The sequence below is a fragment of the Chlorocebus sabaeus genome, chromosome 12, assembly GCF_047675955.1.
Source record: "Chlorocebus sabaeus isolate Y175 chromosome 12, mChlSab1.0.hap1, whole genome shotgun sequence".
In the NCBI taxonomy this organism is placed as follows: Eukaryota; Metazoa; Chordata; class Mammalia; order Primates; family Cercopithecidae; genus Chlorocebus; species Chlorocebus sabaeus.
Genome location: NC_132915.1, coordinates 102,804,372 through 102,819,118, shown reverse-complemented (window position 1 = coordinate 102,819,118; position 14,747 = coordinate 102,804,372). Strand labels below are relative to the sequence as shown.

Genomic DNA, 14,747 nt, shown 5'->3' with positions numbered 1-14,747 from the left:
TGGTCTAAAAAAGGGTGGCATGAATAATCCGCCTCTTGTTTAGCATAGAATCAAGAAATAACCATAAAAATGGGTAACCAGCAGCCCTCGGGGCTGCTCTGTCTATGGAGTAGCCTTTCTTTATTCCTTTACTGTGCTCATAAACTTGCTTTCACTTTACTCTATGGACTTGCCCTGTCTCTGCAAAAAACAAAGAAAAAAAAGTGACAGTAAAATAAAGGCCTTTCAGGCATGCAGAAACTCACTCCCTTTGTACCTGTCCTGAAAAAATGACTGGTATCAGACATGGGAGCCCTGTGAAGGTGGAGCCCTGCAAATTGAAATGGAATCCAAAGAGCAAGGTGTGAAACCCAAGAAGCAAGGAAATTAACCCAGGAATTCAGTGAAAAGAAGACCTAAGATAACAGCTTTGCAGCAGGTCCCCCAAAACAAGAGGTCAGCAAGGAGAATTCGGCAGTGGATTCCATGCAACAGCTAGCCTATTACAAAGGAGAAAGACCTCAGTCATATGGTGAAGAAAATGACGTGTTTCTTAAGAAGGGGGGGGGGGGGGGGCGGAAAGACAAAAACTCTAGGAAAAAAAGAAATCTAATATGTCTTAAATAAGATACAACCCCAAATCTGGCATTATTCTAATGAACTAATGTCATATAAGAGAAAATCCATTTTATATTGTTACTTAGAATATTCTTTTTGAGTAATACAGGCTGACTGACATAGGATTATGTCTTTAAGTCCATTTCATTAGGTTTACAGTAATGATGTTTATATAACCATAATGTTGTGAACACTTCCTCCCCGCACTCATAAAGAAGGTCTGGGTTTTTTATATTACTAACCTAAAGGCATGTATAAGTGGCTTTGCTTGGCAAAGGATAATTTGGACCCAGAAAGCTTATTCTCAAGGCAGCTTTCAAAAAGTCAAGTGGCAGGGCAGCACTGTTCACATTTTGATGTGCACCTCCCCATCCTCTCCCCCCACCTCCCCATCACATCCCCTCACCTCCCATCACGTCTCCCCACCTCCCCATCATCTCCCCCACCTCCCCATCATCTCCCCCACCTCATCATCCCCCACCTCCTCATCTCTCCCCACCTCCCCATCACGTCCCCTCACCTCCCCATCATCCCCCACCTCATCATCTCCCCCACCTCCCCATCATCTCCCCCACCTCCCTATCATCCCCCACCTCCTCATCTCCCCCACCTCCCCATCACGTCCCCCCATCTCCCCATCATCCCCCACCTCCTCATCATCTCCCCCACCTCCCCATCATCCCCCACCTCCCCATCCTCTCCCCCCACCTCCCCATCACATCTCCTCACCTCCTATCACCTCCCCCACCTCCCCATCATCTCCCCCACCTCTGCATCATCTCCCCCACCTCCTCATCATCCCCCCCACCTCCTCATCATCTCTCCCTACCTCCCTATCACCTCCCCCCACCTCCCCATCACCTCCCCCCACCTCCCCATCACCTCCCCCCATCATCTCCCTCCACCTCCCCATCACCTCCCCCCACCTCCCCATTTCTCCTTCATGCTTGCTTTGGCCCATGTTAAGCTTCAGTCTGAAGCTCTGATGGCAAGAGGGCAGCCAGAGCCCCACATCCATAACCTCCAGGCACAAGGCTGGTGGAAAGAGAACATATCTCGAATGATTTTCATTTTATGTATGTATGTATGTAGGTATGTATGTATGTATGTATGTATGTATGTATGTATTTTTGAGACAGAGTCTTGCTCGGTCCCCCAGGCTGGAGTGCAGTGGTGTGATCTTGGCTCATTGCTACCTCTGCCTCCTGGGTTTCAGGGATTCTCCCACCTTAGCCTCAGCGATTCTCCTGCCCCAGCCTCCTGAGTAGCTGGGATTACAGGCGTGCACCACCACACCTGGCTAATTTTGTATTTCTAGTAGAGACGAGGGTTTCACCGTGTTAGTCAGGCTGACTCCACCCGCCCCGGCCTCCCAAAGTGTTGGGATTACAGGTGTGAGCCACCGTGCCTGGTTCCCCTTTGTATTTTACTTTTGTCGTTAAATGGTTTACAAAAGCACATACAATTTTATACCAGTCTGGAAAAAAAAGTGCTTGACAAATTGCTACTATGACTTCATTGAGATGCAAAAAGCAATATGGTTCTCACCCGATCAGTGGACTGCCACGCAAGCACTGGTACTGCGGATGCCGAGGTGCGGCCATGGCCACGGGAGAGGCCCCTGCACAGAGACAGGACTCTGCTTCTGGAAGGCCTGTGGGGAAACTGGATTTGCTACAGCTGAGAGTTGTCCAGAGTCCTGGGCATGGTTCCACACATTTCACTGAAATCAGAGTAGCTGCTGCGTATCTTCTGGAACTGATCTGATCCGGCGCCTTGCTCTGCCTGGTCCATGCTGTACTTCGAGTCTCCTCGAAAACAGCCCCTGCTCTCTGCCCTCATTATGTGACTTAATGGGAGATGCCAAGGTGAGCAGGCGCTGGGGCTGCAGGTCTGGGAATTGGACAAAGCAGCCGTGAGCTGGGAAGAATGGTCCCCTCTGCTTAGCGTTGCTAGACAGCATGAGTGTTGGAAGTGAGATCTTTCAAGATAGAACAGAAATCTTTTTTTTTTTTTTGGTGGGGGGTTGGGGTCTTGTTCTGTCTCCCAGGCTGGAGTACAGTGGTGCAGCCTCAAATTCCTGGGCTCAAGAGATCCTCCCGCCTCAGCCTCCCAAAGCACTGGGATTATAGGTGTGAGCCACTGTGCCTGGCAGAACAAAATCTCAACAGAGATGTTATCTCTGGAAAGGGGTGGCTGTAAATAGTTTTATTTGTTTATCCAAGTAAATTGTTGTTTATCCAAATAAATGAGTGACTATTTGTAAAGTGCCTAGGACAGTGCCGAGCAGCTGGTGAACAGCTATAAAAATGACATGAAATCTGTTTTTTAATTTCCCTACAATGAACACATATTACTTAGCTAATTAATAATAAAATTGTAAAAGACTTCTGGCTCCATTAAAGTCAACAGAACAAAAGGGTTTTTTTTTTCTTTCTATTTTTTAAACTCAACAAGATTTGATGGCTGATGACCCAGGGAACTGAGCCCAAGGAAGGAGTCAGAAATGACTTCTCAGTGCCAAGGGTAAGCTTGGCTGACGATGAGCAAGTAAAGTCACAGGGTGTCCTGGGCAGCATCTAGTCCTGGAAGTGATGGGAATAAACCCTCTTCAGACTGAGCTTGCACAAAGCCCAGAGACACTGACCTGATTTTCTGTGTCAATCTTTATTTGGCAAACAAACTTCTTTCCCGATAAGGCAGCCGCGTGAGAGGAGCGACCGGGTGCCCAGCACCCAACCTCCAAAAGCACCTCCAGCCTGAAGACAAAGATCCCAGAGGCCCACCTCCCCTTGCACGGCTTTAGTGTTGCGCATGGAGGGCTGACTGCAGGTCTGCAAAGCTCTAAGGTGTGCCCGAGTCCGCAGAGCAGCAGCCAGAGCTGGAACAGGAGGCGGGTGAGCCTCCGAGCCCCGGGTCGTGGGCTGGAGGGAGCATGCCAGAAAGGAGGGACCCTGCAGACCAAGGCTCCAGAGGGGCTGTGCTCCTGGATTCTGGCTCCCCTGGGGCAGGCGGGGGCTCTAGGCTTGGGCCCAGCTCGGAGTCACAGGCTTGCGCCATCCCCTAGTGAGTGGCTGTCATCGCCCCTCAAAATGGGCTGTGATTTGTTCCAGAGTCTTTCCTTTGGTTTCAGGGACACAGAACAAGGTGAAAAGGACACTGAAGATGCAGAAAGCGGAGGCAAGCCAGAAGGCTCCGTAGGGCCTGAGGACCTCCTGCAGAGAGATGAAAGGCCACAGGTGGATGTGGGGAGAGATCAGGAGGCCCCACACAATCACTGAGGCAGCTCCGCCACCAGGGGGTCCAGTCCCCTGACCCCAGCCTGCCCTGCCCAAGGCCACAGCCATTTTGTCTCCACCCAGCTCTGGGACATGGAGGACGGTCTGGCATCCAGTCTGATGGCTTGGGCCGAGCACCGTCCAAGATACTGAGGTTGTATGGCTGGGGAAACTGAGGCTCACAGCAATGAAGTGACTGCCTCAAGGCCAGAGACCCGCTATCCAGTGACAGCTGGGCTCCTGCTCCAGGTCTGACTGCAGGGTCCACAGACCCACCCTCCACCCTCAGCTTTGGCCCCACGCTGAGGCCCCCAGGCGGTTCTTTCATAGTGTGGTGGAAATGGGTGAGACAGGGTGGAGCGAGCATGGCCCCAGGAGCACATGGGGACTCTTGGGGCTGGTGGCATGGAGGCAGGAGTGAGCCATCCCCTTCAGTCAGAGCCCGTCCCCGCCACCGCCCACCGCTGTGACCTCCCACATGCCAGAACTGAAAAGGTGCTGCTCAGCTCCTGGTCCTCTGGGACCTGGTGATCTCTCCCTCCTTGAAGGCCTTCTCTTGGCCTCTTGGACATTCTCTCTCCTAACAGGACTGTTAGGTCCTTTGTCACCTCCTTCTTGGCTTCTTTTCCTCCTTCCTTTGCTATCCATCCCCTCCCAGCTGCAGCAAGTAATCTCCACCCCCGGCATCGGCCTGGCCCCCCAACGTGCTCCCCGGGCAGCCCTGCCTCAGTGGGTCCCAGGCTCAGCGCAGACTCCAGGCTGGCCCCTCACTGACCCGCCCTACCACATCCTAACCCACCCCACCGGGGTTCATTCTCGCACCACTGCCACAGCCTTTCCCGCCCTCGTCATAAAGGGGACCGTGTCCATCTTGTTCATTGCTCTCCCTGGCGCCTTGAACGGGCCTGAACATGGCACATGCCAGGAGACCTGGAGGGCACAAATGACTGAACAAACGACCAGATCATCTGCCCGACAACTGTCTCTCTGTTGACTGGGAAGCCCCGGGACAGGGTCCACGCCTGTGCCAGTCCATCCGTGAGCAGGCAGCAGCAGGACGAACTGAGTTCATGCTCCCATCAGCCTTAACAGCAAGCTGCTGTTGCTCTCCTCCAGTTTCAGCTAAGGAAGCGGGCTCAGAGAAGGTAAGCATCATACCCAAGGTCACACAGCAAGGAAGTAGCCAGGGTGGGGCTGCAGCCCAGTCCTGTCAACTCTTCCCACGTAGACCTTAGGCTCAAGGCCCACGTTCCTGACATTCACGAAGGGGAGAGGCCAGCTGTGCTGACTGACTGCCAAGACAGGCGGAGGACTCCTGAGGGGTCACAGCCTGGGTTCCCCATCTGGCCCAGCCCATCTGCCTCCACTTCGCCTTGCCCAAGATAGCCAGTGGCCCAGGCATGATGGGGCCCAGGCTGCCTGTAAGGGCCACGACCCCACCCCGGGTCTTCTGCAGTACAAGTGGTTTTAGAAAGTGCTGCACGGCTGACTGCACGAATGGGGTGCCGGGGGAGCCCACACTCACCATGAGGCTGCTGAACTCCTTGGTCACGAGAAAGGCCATGAGCCAGTTGGTGAGGACACAGATGCCTGTCGCCACGCCCTTGACATGCAGAGGGAAGATCTCTGACATGAGCAGCCAGGGGATGGGTCCCCAGCCCACCGCAAAGCCTGTGGGAGTGAGACAGGCAAGACAGGCATCAGGGCCCGCAGGGCTGGGCTCCTCGGCTCGCCACAGAGCCAGGAGACCCAGCTTCCCGACCTGTGGGGCTGAGGGGTCCTGGATCCCAGTGTGGTCCCACCAGCTCCATGCTTTCCTGCCAAGGCCTCGGCCAGCCTCTTCCCTCCTCAGGCACAGGCTCTGTCTCTGAGATGGGGTCACAACGGGGCCTGCTCAAGGGCTGCTCAGGGGATTAAGTGGAAGGAAAGCAGAGGAGCCTAGTTCAGCATCTGCATGCGGTCAGAGCTATAAATGCAGAGCTTGGGACCTGCGAGACTAGAGGTGAGGCTGGGGAAGACCCCACCTGCTGGGAGCCGCCAGAGCAGGGCCGGAGGATCACCTCCCACTCCTCGCCCAGCCTCCCACGGGCCCCCTTACCGGCGATGAAGAGGCACATGCTGCCCACGGCCAGCCAGGCCAGCCCCACGCTGGCATCCACAGGCTCTGCGGAGACAGGCGCCGAGAGGGCCATGTGCGAGGAGTTGCCGGGCCCACCCTGGGTCAGCTTGAAGTAGGTGCCGAAGGCGCTTGTGCTGAACACCATGACCACACCTGCAGGCGGGAGGGCGGCAGTGGGTGGGGCGCCCGGGGAACGGCCCAGGGGGCAGCAGCATGGCCTGGATGCCTCTGAGAGGGGCAGGCTCGGCTCCCAGAGAGCGGCCAGCCTGGTGTTCCGGGACCTTGGCCCCAGGAGTCCTGACTGGGTGGCAGCCACCCCGCCTTGGACCTCAGCCATCTGTAAGAAGTTCCTGGAGCAGACCCTCTGGGCCGAGGAAACGGGAGGTACCGGCGCAGCAGCAGCAGCGGGTGACCCTCAGCCCCGACGGTTGTCTTTGCAGCAGCTGCTGGGTACCAGTGTCCGTGGGCTGCAGCTCTTGCTGAAGGTCTCACGTGGATCACCTCCCACTCCTCACGATGGCGCTGAGGGAGGTGCTACCGTTACCCCCATTTCCCAGAGCGGGAGACTGAGGCTCAGAGAGGTCAAGTCACTTGTCCAAAACGATCCACAAGCTCCTGAGTCACTTCACCTTCCTGGCCCTCAGTGTTCCCATCATAAGCTGGGGCTGTGACGGTGCCTTCTGGTGGGTTCACCAGAGGTCAAAGGCGTGGTGTGGGAGTGCCACTAGCATGGACAGGCCTGCAGTGAGCGCTTGGTGACGAGCTGCCGTCAAATCATGGCCGCATTAGTCCACAACGTTTGTCATCACAAATGCTCCCTGTCCTCCTCCCGCAATGTGGTGGCCTGGGCAAAGGCCCTCCAGCCCATGGCGGGGAGGCTGCTCAGGGGTGAGCCCTCACCTGACAAGGTCAGGAGCAGCCTCCGCCCTGCTCTGTCCATGATGAGAGCCGCCACAGCTGTGAACAGCACCTGGATGACACCCACGACGACCGAGGCCAGGCTGCTGTCCTGGGGGAGATGGAGCCCAGGCAGGTCAGGCGGGTCAGCCGAGAGCTGGGTCCCTCCCTCTCCAGGCCTGTGCTGGGTGGCTGGGCCCTGGGCTCAGGGAGGAAGCTCCATCTCTGTGGGGGCTGGACAGGGCAGGCCAGGCAGAGGCCCCTTTACCTTGAACTTGGCCTCTTCAAAAATGGTCTCCGCGTAGAACATGACGGCGTTGACCCCCGACAGCTGCTGGAAGGCCATCAGGGAGACGCCGATGATGAAGGGCTTGTAGATGCCGGGCTGCCGCAGCAAGGCCGGGTGAAAGCTCTGCTCTGACGGAAACTGGCCATCAGGATTTCTCTCTCCCCACCCGCAAGGGGCCCCCCTCTATGGGTCCACTGTCCTAAGGCTTGGGGAGTGTGTCGGCTCCTCATCCCAGCGCCCCCTCTGTCCTCAGGTGTGCAGACAAGTCCCAGCCTCCCCATGTGTCAGGTGAGATGACCCTCACCTGCCCAGGGCACTTCCTGATAGGTGCGGGGAGCCACAAAGAGGTAATCTGGGCAAAGAGCAAGCTGCTGTCCTCATCCCTGCCATGACCAACACATCCAGCACCTCCCTCAGGTCTGGACGTGGCCCTAGCCGAGCACCTCCTACAGCCCTCCCCGCTGGCCCTCCCCGCTGACCCTCCCCTCCCCACTGAACCCATCCTCCTCACTGACCCCGCCCTCCTCACTAAGCCCCGCCTTCCTTCCCCCCACTGAGCCCCACCCACCACTGTGAAGCGTATGCTGACTCCCATGTCACGGGAAGAGCTAAGGCTTAGGTGAGGGGCAGCGTGGGAGCTTCAAACTCATGCTTGGGTGACTCTAAAACCCAGACTCCCAACCCTCTACCCTGCCCTACAACTCCCTTGTTAAATCCAAGTCCTCAGCTCTGCCTCTGTATCCCCCACCAGGCCTGGCCGTTCTCTTCCTGAGACAGAAAGGGTCAAGGCTCGGGCTTTGCTGGTGACTTCGGAGGCTAGGGCCCAGCTCCGTGGGGTTCCAGCTGTCTTGGCCTGCCTAAGACAGGAAGCACTGGGACTGTCCTCGCTGAGGGTGGAGGGTGGACAGGCACCTCCCTGTCCCCGCAAAGTGTGGCCTTGGGAACAGGCTGTGCTACCCTCCCGTGACTGCTGTCCCACTCCTGTCAGCTCTGCCTCCCAGCCTCTCACCTGCTCGGCCCCAGTGGGGGGGTCTTCCCAGCCCTGCTCAGAGCCCCACAGGAACCGCAGGGCGGCCATGGCCTCCTGGCGCCTGTGCTGAGTCAGCAGGAAGCGCGGGGTCTCGGGCATGACGCACATGAGCAGCAGCATGAGGGAGGGGGGCGCGCAGCCCAGCACAGCCAGCCAGCGCCACTCCAGCACCCAGCCTGTGGGAGGTTGTTGGGGGGGAGGCTGGCGTCAGAGCCAGGGTGAGCCAGCCTGGGCCTTGCCAGCCTCAAAGACTCAGCTTCAGAGATGGGGCCTTGCTGCCTCTGCACATCTGCCCTCGTGTTTGCTACTGACATTGCCATTATCACAGCCGTTCATGAAGGCACATGGCACGGGCCAACCACACCAGCTGTAGAAGCGATGGTGGGTATGACAACGCGGACATTACTAGGCTACATCTGTTCGGCGAAACATTTATGTAGCCACAAAACAAAGGATGAGGTGTTTGCTGCGTGTCCACGTGGCATGATGTGGCACCATTTGTAGAAGAGGTGGGGGAGGGAGGATAAATATGCATATCCCTCGTATGAACAGACTCTCTGAAGGCTACCAAGAAACAGGCAATGGAGGCTCCCCCAGACAGGAAAGGGACAGAGGTGGAGTAAGCTTTTCACTGGACATTCCCCACGCTGGCCCTTGAGTGTTGAATCATTTGAGTGCATTATCTATTCAAAGTATGCATGAAAGTAGAGAGGTGAGAGGGTTTTGCTGTCTTGATGTCTGAAGAACAGCACAAGTGCAGCATTGCCTAGCTTTATAGAAAGGTTAAAAGGTTCTCTTACAAAGGGGCCTTGGAATAAATGAGTCTAGGGCATTGTTGCTCTAATTATTAATTTTTCCTAAGCCCAAGGCTTACCCATCCCTGGTCCCCGGTGGAAAAATCCCTCTAAGATAGCCATGATGTCCCTATTTTAATTCTGTGCTGGGGGTGCAGATAATCGTTCTATGAAGTCTAGTTGTTGGAACACAATTGCCCCAATATGAAGAAACGTGTCACCACCATGTCACTTTGTGGAGTTAACAAGAGTTCACCCACCCCGGTGGATCAAAACTAACAGAAACTGATCGGGAAAGGGAGGAGAAGCAACAAGCACATATTCAGATGAGCTGAAGTTAGTGCCACGGGTGGGTGGACACCCAGTACCTGTCCCCAAAATGATGAATGTCAACGCCTGCACACAGTGGGGACTTTGGTTTACTCAGGTCTCCCAAGGTAGCCAGATCGCTGGCAGGATTCTGAATTAGTTAGGGTAGTTAAGTGGGTAAAAATGAAAGACGAAAGACCTGTGTATCATCATCCGCCCTGAAGATGCAGATGGCTTGTGCCCTGGGCCAGGCCATAGCCCGTCAGGCGTCCAAGGCCTCCTACCCCGATGATCCCCATGGTTCTCAAGTCATTCCTTGACAGTTCTCATTTGGAACCCACTGTAAGGCACTTTTCTTGTGTCACTTAATTTAATGGACAGGTGCTGGACTAGGTGAGGTTATGCCCATTTCAGGACAGAGAAACTGAGGCTTCCAGAGGTGGTGTGACTTGGCCAAGGTCACACAGCACATAGGAGAGGCTATCCCCAAACCCAGGATGGTCAGATTTGAAGCCTGCCCTCGTTTTTTCTTTTTTTTTTTTTTCTGAGACTGAGTCTGGCTCTGTCGCCCAGGCTGGAGTGCAGTGGCCGGATCTCAGCTCACTGCAAGCTCCGCCTCCCGGGTTTATGCCATTCTCCTACCTCAGCCTCCTGAGTAGCTGGGACTACAGGCGCCCGCCACCTCGCCCGGCCAGTTTTTTGTATTTTTTAGTAGAGACGGGGTTTCACCGTGTTAGCCAGGATGGTCTTGATCTCCTGACCTCGTGATCCGCCCGTCTCGGCCTCCCAAAGTGCTGGGATTACAGGCTTGAGCCACCGCGCCTGGCCTTTTCTTTTTTTTTTTTAGACAGCGTCTCACTGTGTCACCCACACTGGAGTGCAGTGGCATGATCTCAGCTCACTGAAACCTCAGCCTCCCGGGTTCAAGCAATTCTTGTGCCTCAGCCCCTCAGGTAGCTGGGATTACAGGTGCCCACCATCACGCCCTGCTAATTTTTGTATTTTTAATAGAGATGGGGTTTCCCCATATTGGCCAGGCTGATCTCGAACTCCTGACCTCAAGAGATCCACCCGCCTCGGTCCCCCAAAGTGCTGGGATTACAGGCATGAGCCACTGGGTCTGGCCTCTAAAGCCTGGCCTCTTTCTAATGAAAACACACGGGCCTCCTGAAGCTTCTTCATGCTGGCCCAGCTTTGCCCCTCGGGGTCACCAGGACCTGGCCTCCTTCACATTGCAACTTGTCAACATGGTGAATCCAGCACTGACATTCTCGGGGACTCGCTCAGCCCTTCAGATGCCTGGGCTGAAGATTTTTACAGGGACCCACCCACTTCTGGAGCCCTCTGGTTTATCACTGCACAGTAAGGTACTGACCTAACCAGTCAGCCCTTCCCACAGCCCTAGAGGAGGCTTCAGGAAAGATGAGGATATCACCTTCTCCAGCTCTCCTTGGAACTCAGTCATAAGACACACCTATCGGCCGGGCGCAGTGGCTCACACCTGAAATCCCAGAACTTTGGGAAGCTGAGGCGGGCGGATCACGAGGTCAGGAGATCAAGACCATCCTGGCTAATACAGTGAAACTCCGTTTCTACCAAAAATACAAAAAATTAGCTGGGTGTAGTGGCACGCACCTGTAGTCCCACCTACTTGGGAAGCTGAGACAGGAGAATCGCTTGAACCTAGGAGGCGGAGGTTGCAGTGAGCCACCACTGCACTCCAGCCTGGGTGACAGCGAGACTCTGTCTCAAAAAAAAAAAAAAAAAAAAAAAAAAAAGACTCACCTATCCCAAGGTCCCAGGAAGGTGATCTGGAGCCTGGCATGTTGGGCACTGGCTGTGTGACCTCAGACAAGTCCCTTGATCTCTCTGAACCTCTGTTTACACATCTGTAAAATGGCCACATGACCACAAACAGGAAGCAAGAGATAATGACAACTATACCTGCCAGGTAGGCCAGGAGGATGCCGACGACGACCATCAGCTGCACACAAGAGCCTAGCAAGCCCCGGACTGCTGGGTAGGCGATTTCAGAGATGTAGACCTGCCAGCAACAAGATGAGGATTTAGGGCTGGGTGCAGTGGCTCACGCCTGCAATCCCAGCACTTTGGGAGGCTGAGGCGGGCAGATCACCAGAGGTCGGGAGATCGAGACCGGCCTGACCAACAGGGAGAAACCCCATCTCTACTAAAAATACAAAATTAGCTGGGCCTGGTGGCACGCGTCTGTAATCCCAGTTACTCAGGAGGCTGAAGGAGGAGAGTCACTTGAACCCGGGAGGTGGAGGTTGCGGTGAGCCAAGATCTCACCATTGCACTCCAGCCTGGGCAACAAGAGCGAAACTCCGTCTTAAAAATAAACAAACAAATAAACATTTAAAAAAATTTTAAAAATTTTAAAAATTAAAAAAAAAAAAAAAAAAGATGAGGCTTTACTCAGGCTCCAAGAGTTCTTAAAACGGAAAGGTCTCAGCCATTCAGAGCTGAGGAAAGTCCTTGCAGGGGGTTATGGCAGGTCCCGAGGCCCCTTAGTGGAACCTGCCCAGGTGAGCGGAGCCATCCCCAGGTCCTCACCACTGAAAGGTCTGCAGCAGGTGTTTAAAGGGGATTAAAGGTAACAGAGAGGGCTGCATATGATGGCGAGGCAGTGGGCACAGAGCTTCTCAAGCCTTCGTTTAATGGGCACAGACACCCTGGATAAAATGTAGATTCCGATGCAGTAGGTCTGGGCAGGCAAAAAATTCCACCTTGCTAACCAGCTCCATGTGTGCCCACCCAGGATCCTAGCCCAGGGCCCACGCTTTGAGTGGTGGCCTTGGACCAGAAGCACGAACTCTCTGCCTCAGTCACTAGGCACGGCTCCCTCCTGGGTCCACAGGCCACCAGGCCCTCACCATGCATCTAAGGTTATTCCATAGCTTAAGCCCTAACACAGGTGTGTTTCTGCCCAGTTAAAAAAGCCACAGACATAAAAGGTCCAGCTTCTTCCCCACCCTCTTCTGGTCCAGCTGCTGCTGCCAGTTAGCAAATGCTGGTGAAATGAGCACCCAGGGAGGGCCCTGAGTGGCTGCTTTCAACCTCACTTGGGTGAGAGATTGTCCACGCCCATGGCTGGGGACAGTTCATGGGTCACCAAGCTGTCAGGGTCCAGTCCTCCATAAGCCATGCCAGGGGCTGTCTACCCAAAGCCCCACTGAATCCTGACCACTACCTCAGGGACTAATGCCATAATCCCTGTTTTCCAGGGAAGGAAACTGAGGCCCAGGCAGACACGGCTCAGGTCAGTGGTAGAACCAGGATTTGACCCAGATGTTCGGGGCTCCCAAGTGGGCAGCCTGGGTCAGGAGGGGGAAAGGGGGAAGATGGGGAAGCCAGAGGGGCTGGCCTGTGACAAGGAAAGGGGAACACAGACCAGCAGCCTTTGCCCCAGGAGAAACCAGGACGGGAACTTCCTGCTAATTGCAGTCATTGACCCGAAGCCAGAGATGAAAACCATAATGTTGGGAGTGGGGGCTCCTATGGATCATTCGCAGGTCTGCAGAGCAAAAGACGGGCACGGCTAAGTGGGATAATCCTGGGTTCCAGCAACTGCTTCCCCTCTGACTAGCTGTGGACCCTGCCTGGGCAAAGGACTTCACCTTTCCGAGACTGCATGTCATGACTTCAGTGTAAAATGGAGAGAACAGCAGGATCCTTCCCAGGGTGGACGGGAGGAACCGCGAGATAACGCAGGGACTTCAAGCCTGGCACCTATAAGGTCCCGCCAGGGGAAGCCGCGCCCCCAGGACTGAGGAGCGGTTTGTCCACTCCTCCTCGGTCTCAGGCCGCGCGAGACAGGACACTCGCGAGACGGGACACTCACCGGGGCCACTAGGGAGGCAACACCGCAGGCCAGGCCGGTGAGGAGGCGGCCCCCCAGCAGCATCCACAGGTCTTGGGCCGCGGTGATGACGGCAAAGCCGGCCACGAAGGGCACGGAGCACAGCAGGAGGCTCAGCTTGCGCCCGGCGCGGTCCACCAGCCAGCCGCCCAGCACTCCCCCTGCCGCAGCACCCAGGGTCACGATGGCCTGGGGGCGGGCGGCGGCTGAGGAGGGGGCGCCGAAGCCGCAGCCCATCCCTCCCTCTGCCCACGCCCTGCGGGATCAGAGGAAAGGGGGCGACTCCAGGCAAATGAGCCGGGGCCCAGCGCCCGTCCCGAGGGGAGGGGTGGGGGGCTGAGGGGTCCGGCGCTTGTCCCGAGGGGAAGGGTGGGGGACCAAGGAACTCGATGCTCGTCCCGAAAGGCCCGATGCCCGTCTCCTGGGGAAGGGCGGTGGCGGAGGGGCCCGATGCCTGTCCCGAGAGGAGGGCGCGGGGTCCCAGGGCTGGAGGGACGAGTCCGGGGCCTCACCCCGAACCAGGAGGCGGCAGCGTCGTCCAGGTGCGGGGCTGGGGGCGCGGCGCGCTGCAGACTCGGGATGGCCGGGGAGCTGTAGCCCAGCGCGAAGCCGAAGCTGAGTGGGCCCAGGGCAGCGGCGAAGGCGGCGAGGAAGACGCGGCGGCTGCGGGGCGCGCTGCGGTGACAGGACCGAGGGTGAGCGGAGCGGACGCGGAGGGGCGGGAGGGCGAGGCCGCGTCCGGGCCGGGTTCCCCAGGGCTCACCTGCCGCCAGGCGGCCCCAGAAGCGGCTGGGTTTCCTCTGGGTCCTCGGGCGTCATGTCCGCGGCCAACGCCGATCGGCCAGCTCCGGCGCCTGAACGGCCACCGGCCCCGCGAGGGCGGCCGGCACCGGCCTCTCGCAGCCAATGGGCGGCGGGGGGCGGGGGGCGGTGCTGGGCGGGATCGGAATCGCAGAGCAGAAGCAGCCAATAGGAATGCAAGGCGGGATTAGCGAATGCGCTAGGACCCGCCCTCATATTAAAGTAGACCAATGGCAGCATAACGCTGATTAGCAAAGCGCGCTGGAACCGCCCCTAGGACGGAAAGGCCCTAGGTACAGGTGGGCGGAGTTTCCGTCTGGGAGCACACAATCACCCAATTGGATTGTAGTGCGAGCCCGTAAACGGGGCCAGAGAGCTGCCTCAGAGCTGAGCTGGCCAATGAGGTTGGAGGGAGGAGTTTTTTTTTCTGGCACCGCCTCTCAATCTAGCTTCAACCAATGAGGGTAGGGGCGGGGCGAAGGCGGAGCACGTGGGCCTCAGCCCGAGACTTCCCGCCCCCAACTCTGAGAAGCTGCAAGTGTCCTGCCCGGTCCGGTTTGCAGTTCCTGCCCCGCGTTAATCGCTGCCCTAGGGCTTGTATTGGAGGTATCTGACCTCTGCCCGGGCCCAGCTCTGCAGGGGAGAGAGCCTCTAAGCAGACTGTCCTGGGCCGCCTCCCTCTCCTCTCGGACGCCAAGACTGGTCATACGCTCCCGCTGGGCTGCTGGCGGGGAGGCGTGGCCCTGTGCACCG

At 56.8% G+C, this 14,747-nt stretch overlaps 1 protein-coding gene across 4 annotated transcripts; it reads right to left on the bottom strand.

Annotated features, from left to right (window-relative positions):
* Positions 1-3,245: 3,245 nt before the first annotated feature.
* Positions 3,246-14,098, bottom strand: SLC2A8 (solute carrier family 2 member 8). Of its 4 annotated transcripts, XM_008006177.3 has the most exons (10): positions 13,957-14,098; positions 13,706-13,868; positions 13,176-13,382; positions 11,258-11,357; positions 8,190-8,386; positions 7,160-7,303; positions 6,895-7,003; positions 5,974-6,147; positions 5,401-5,546; positions 3,246-3,812 (listed from the first exon to the last, which is right to left on the bottom strand). In XM_008006177.3, the coding sequence occupies exons 1-10, from the start codon at positions 14,010-14,012 to the stop codon at positions 3,675-3,677; spliced, it is 1,434 nt and encodes a 477-aa protein (XP_008004368.3). In that variant the 5' UTR covers positions 14,013-14,098; the 3' UTR covers positions 3,246-3,674. The 4 variants fall into 4 exon arrangements, with proteins under 4 accessions (XP_008004368.3, XP_072878042.1, XP_037850065.2 ...); XM_073021941.1 differs by lacking the exon at positions 5,401-5,546; XM_037994137.2 differs by lacking the exon at positions 13,176-13,382.
* Positions 14,099-14,747: the final 649 nt, after the last annotated feature.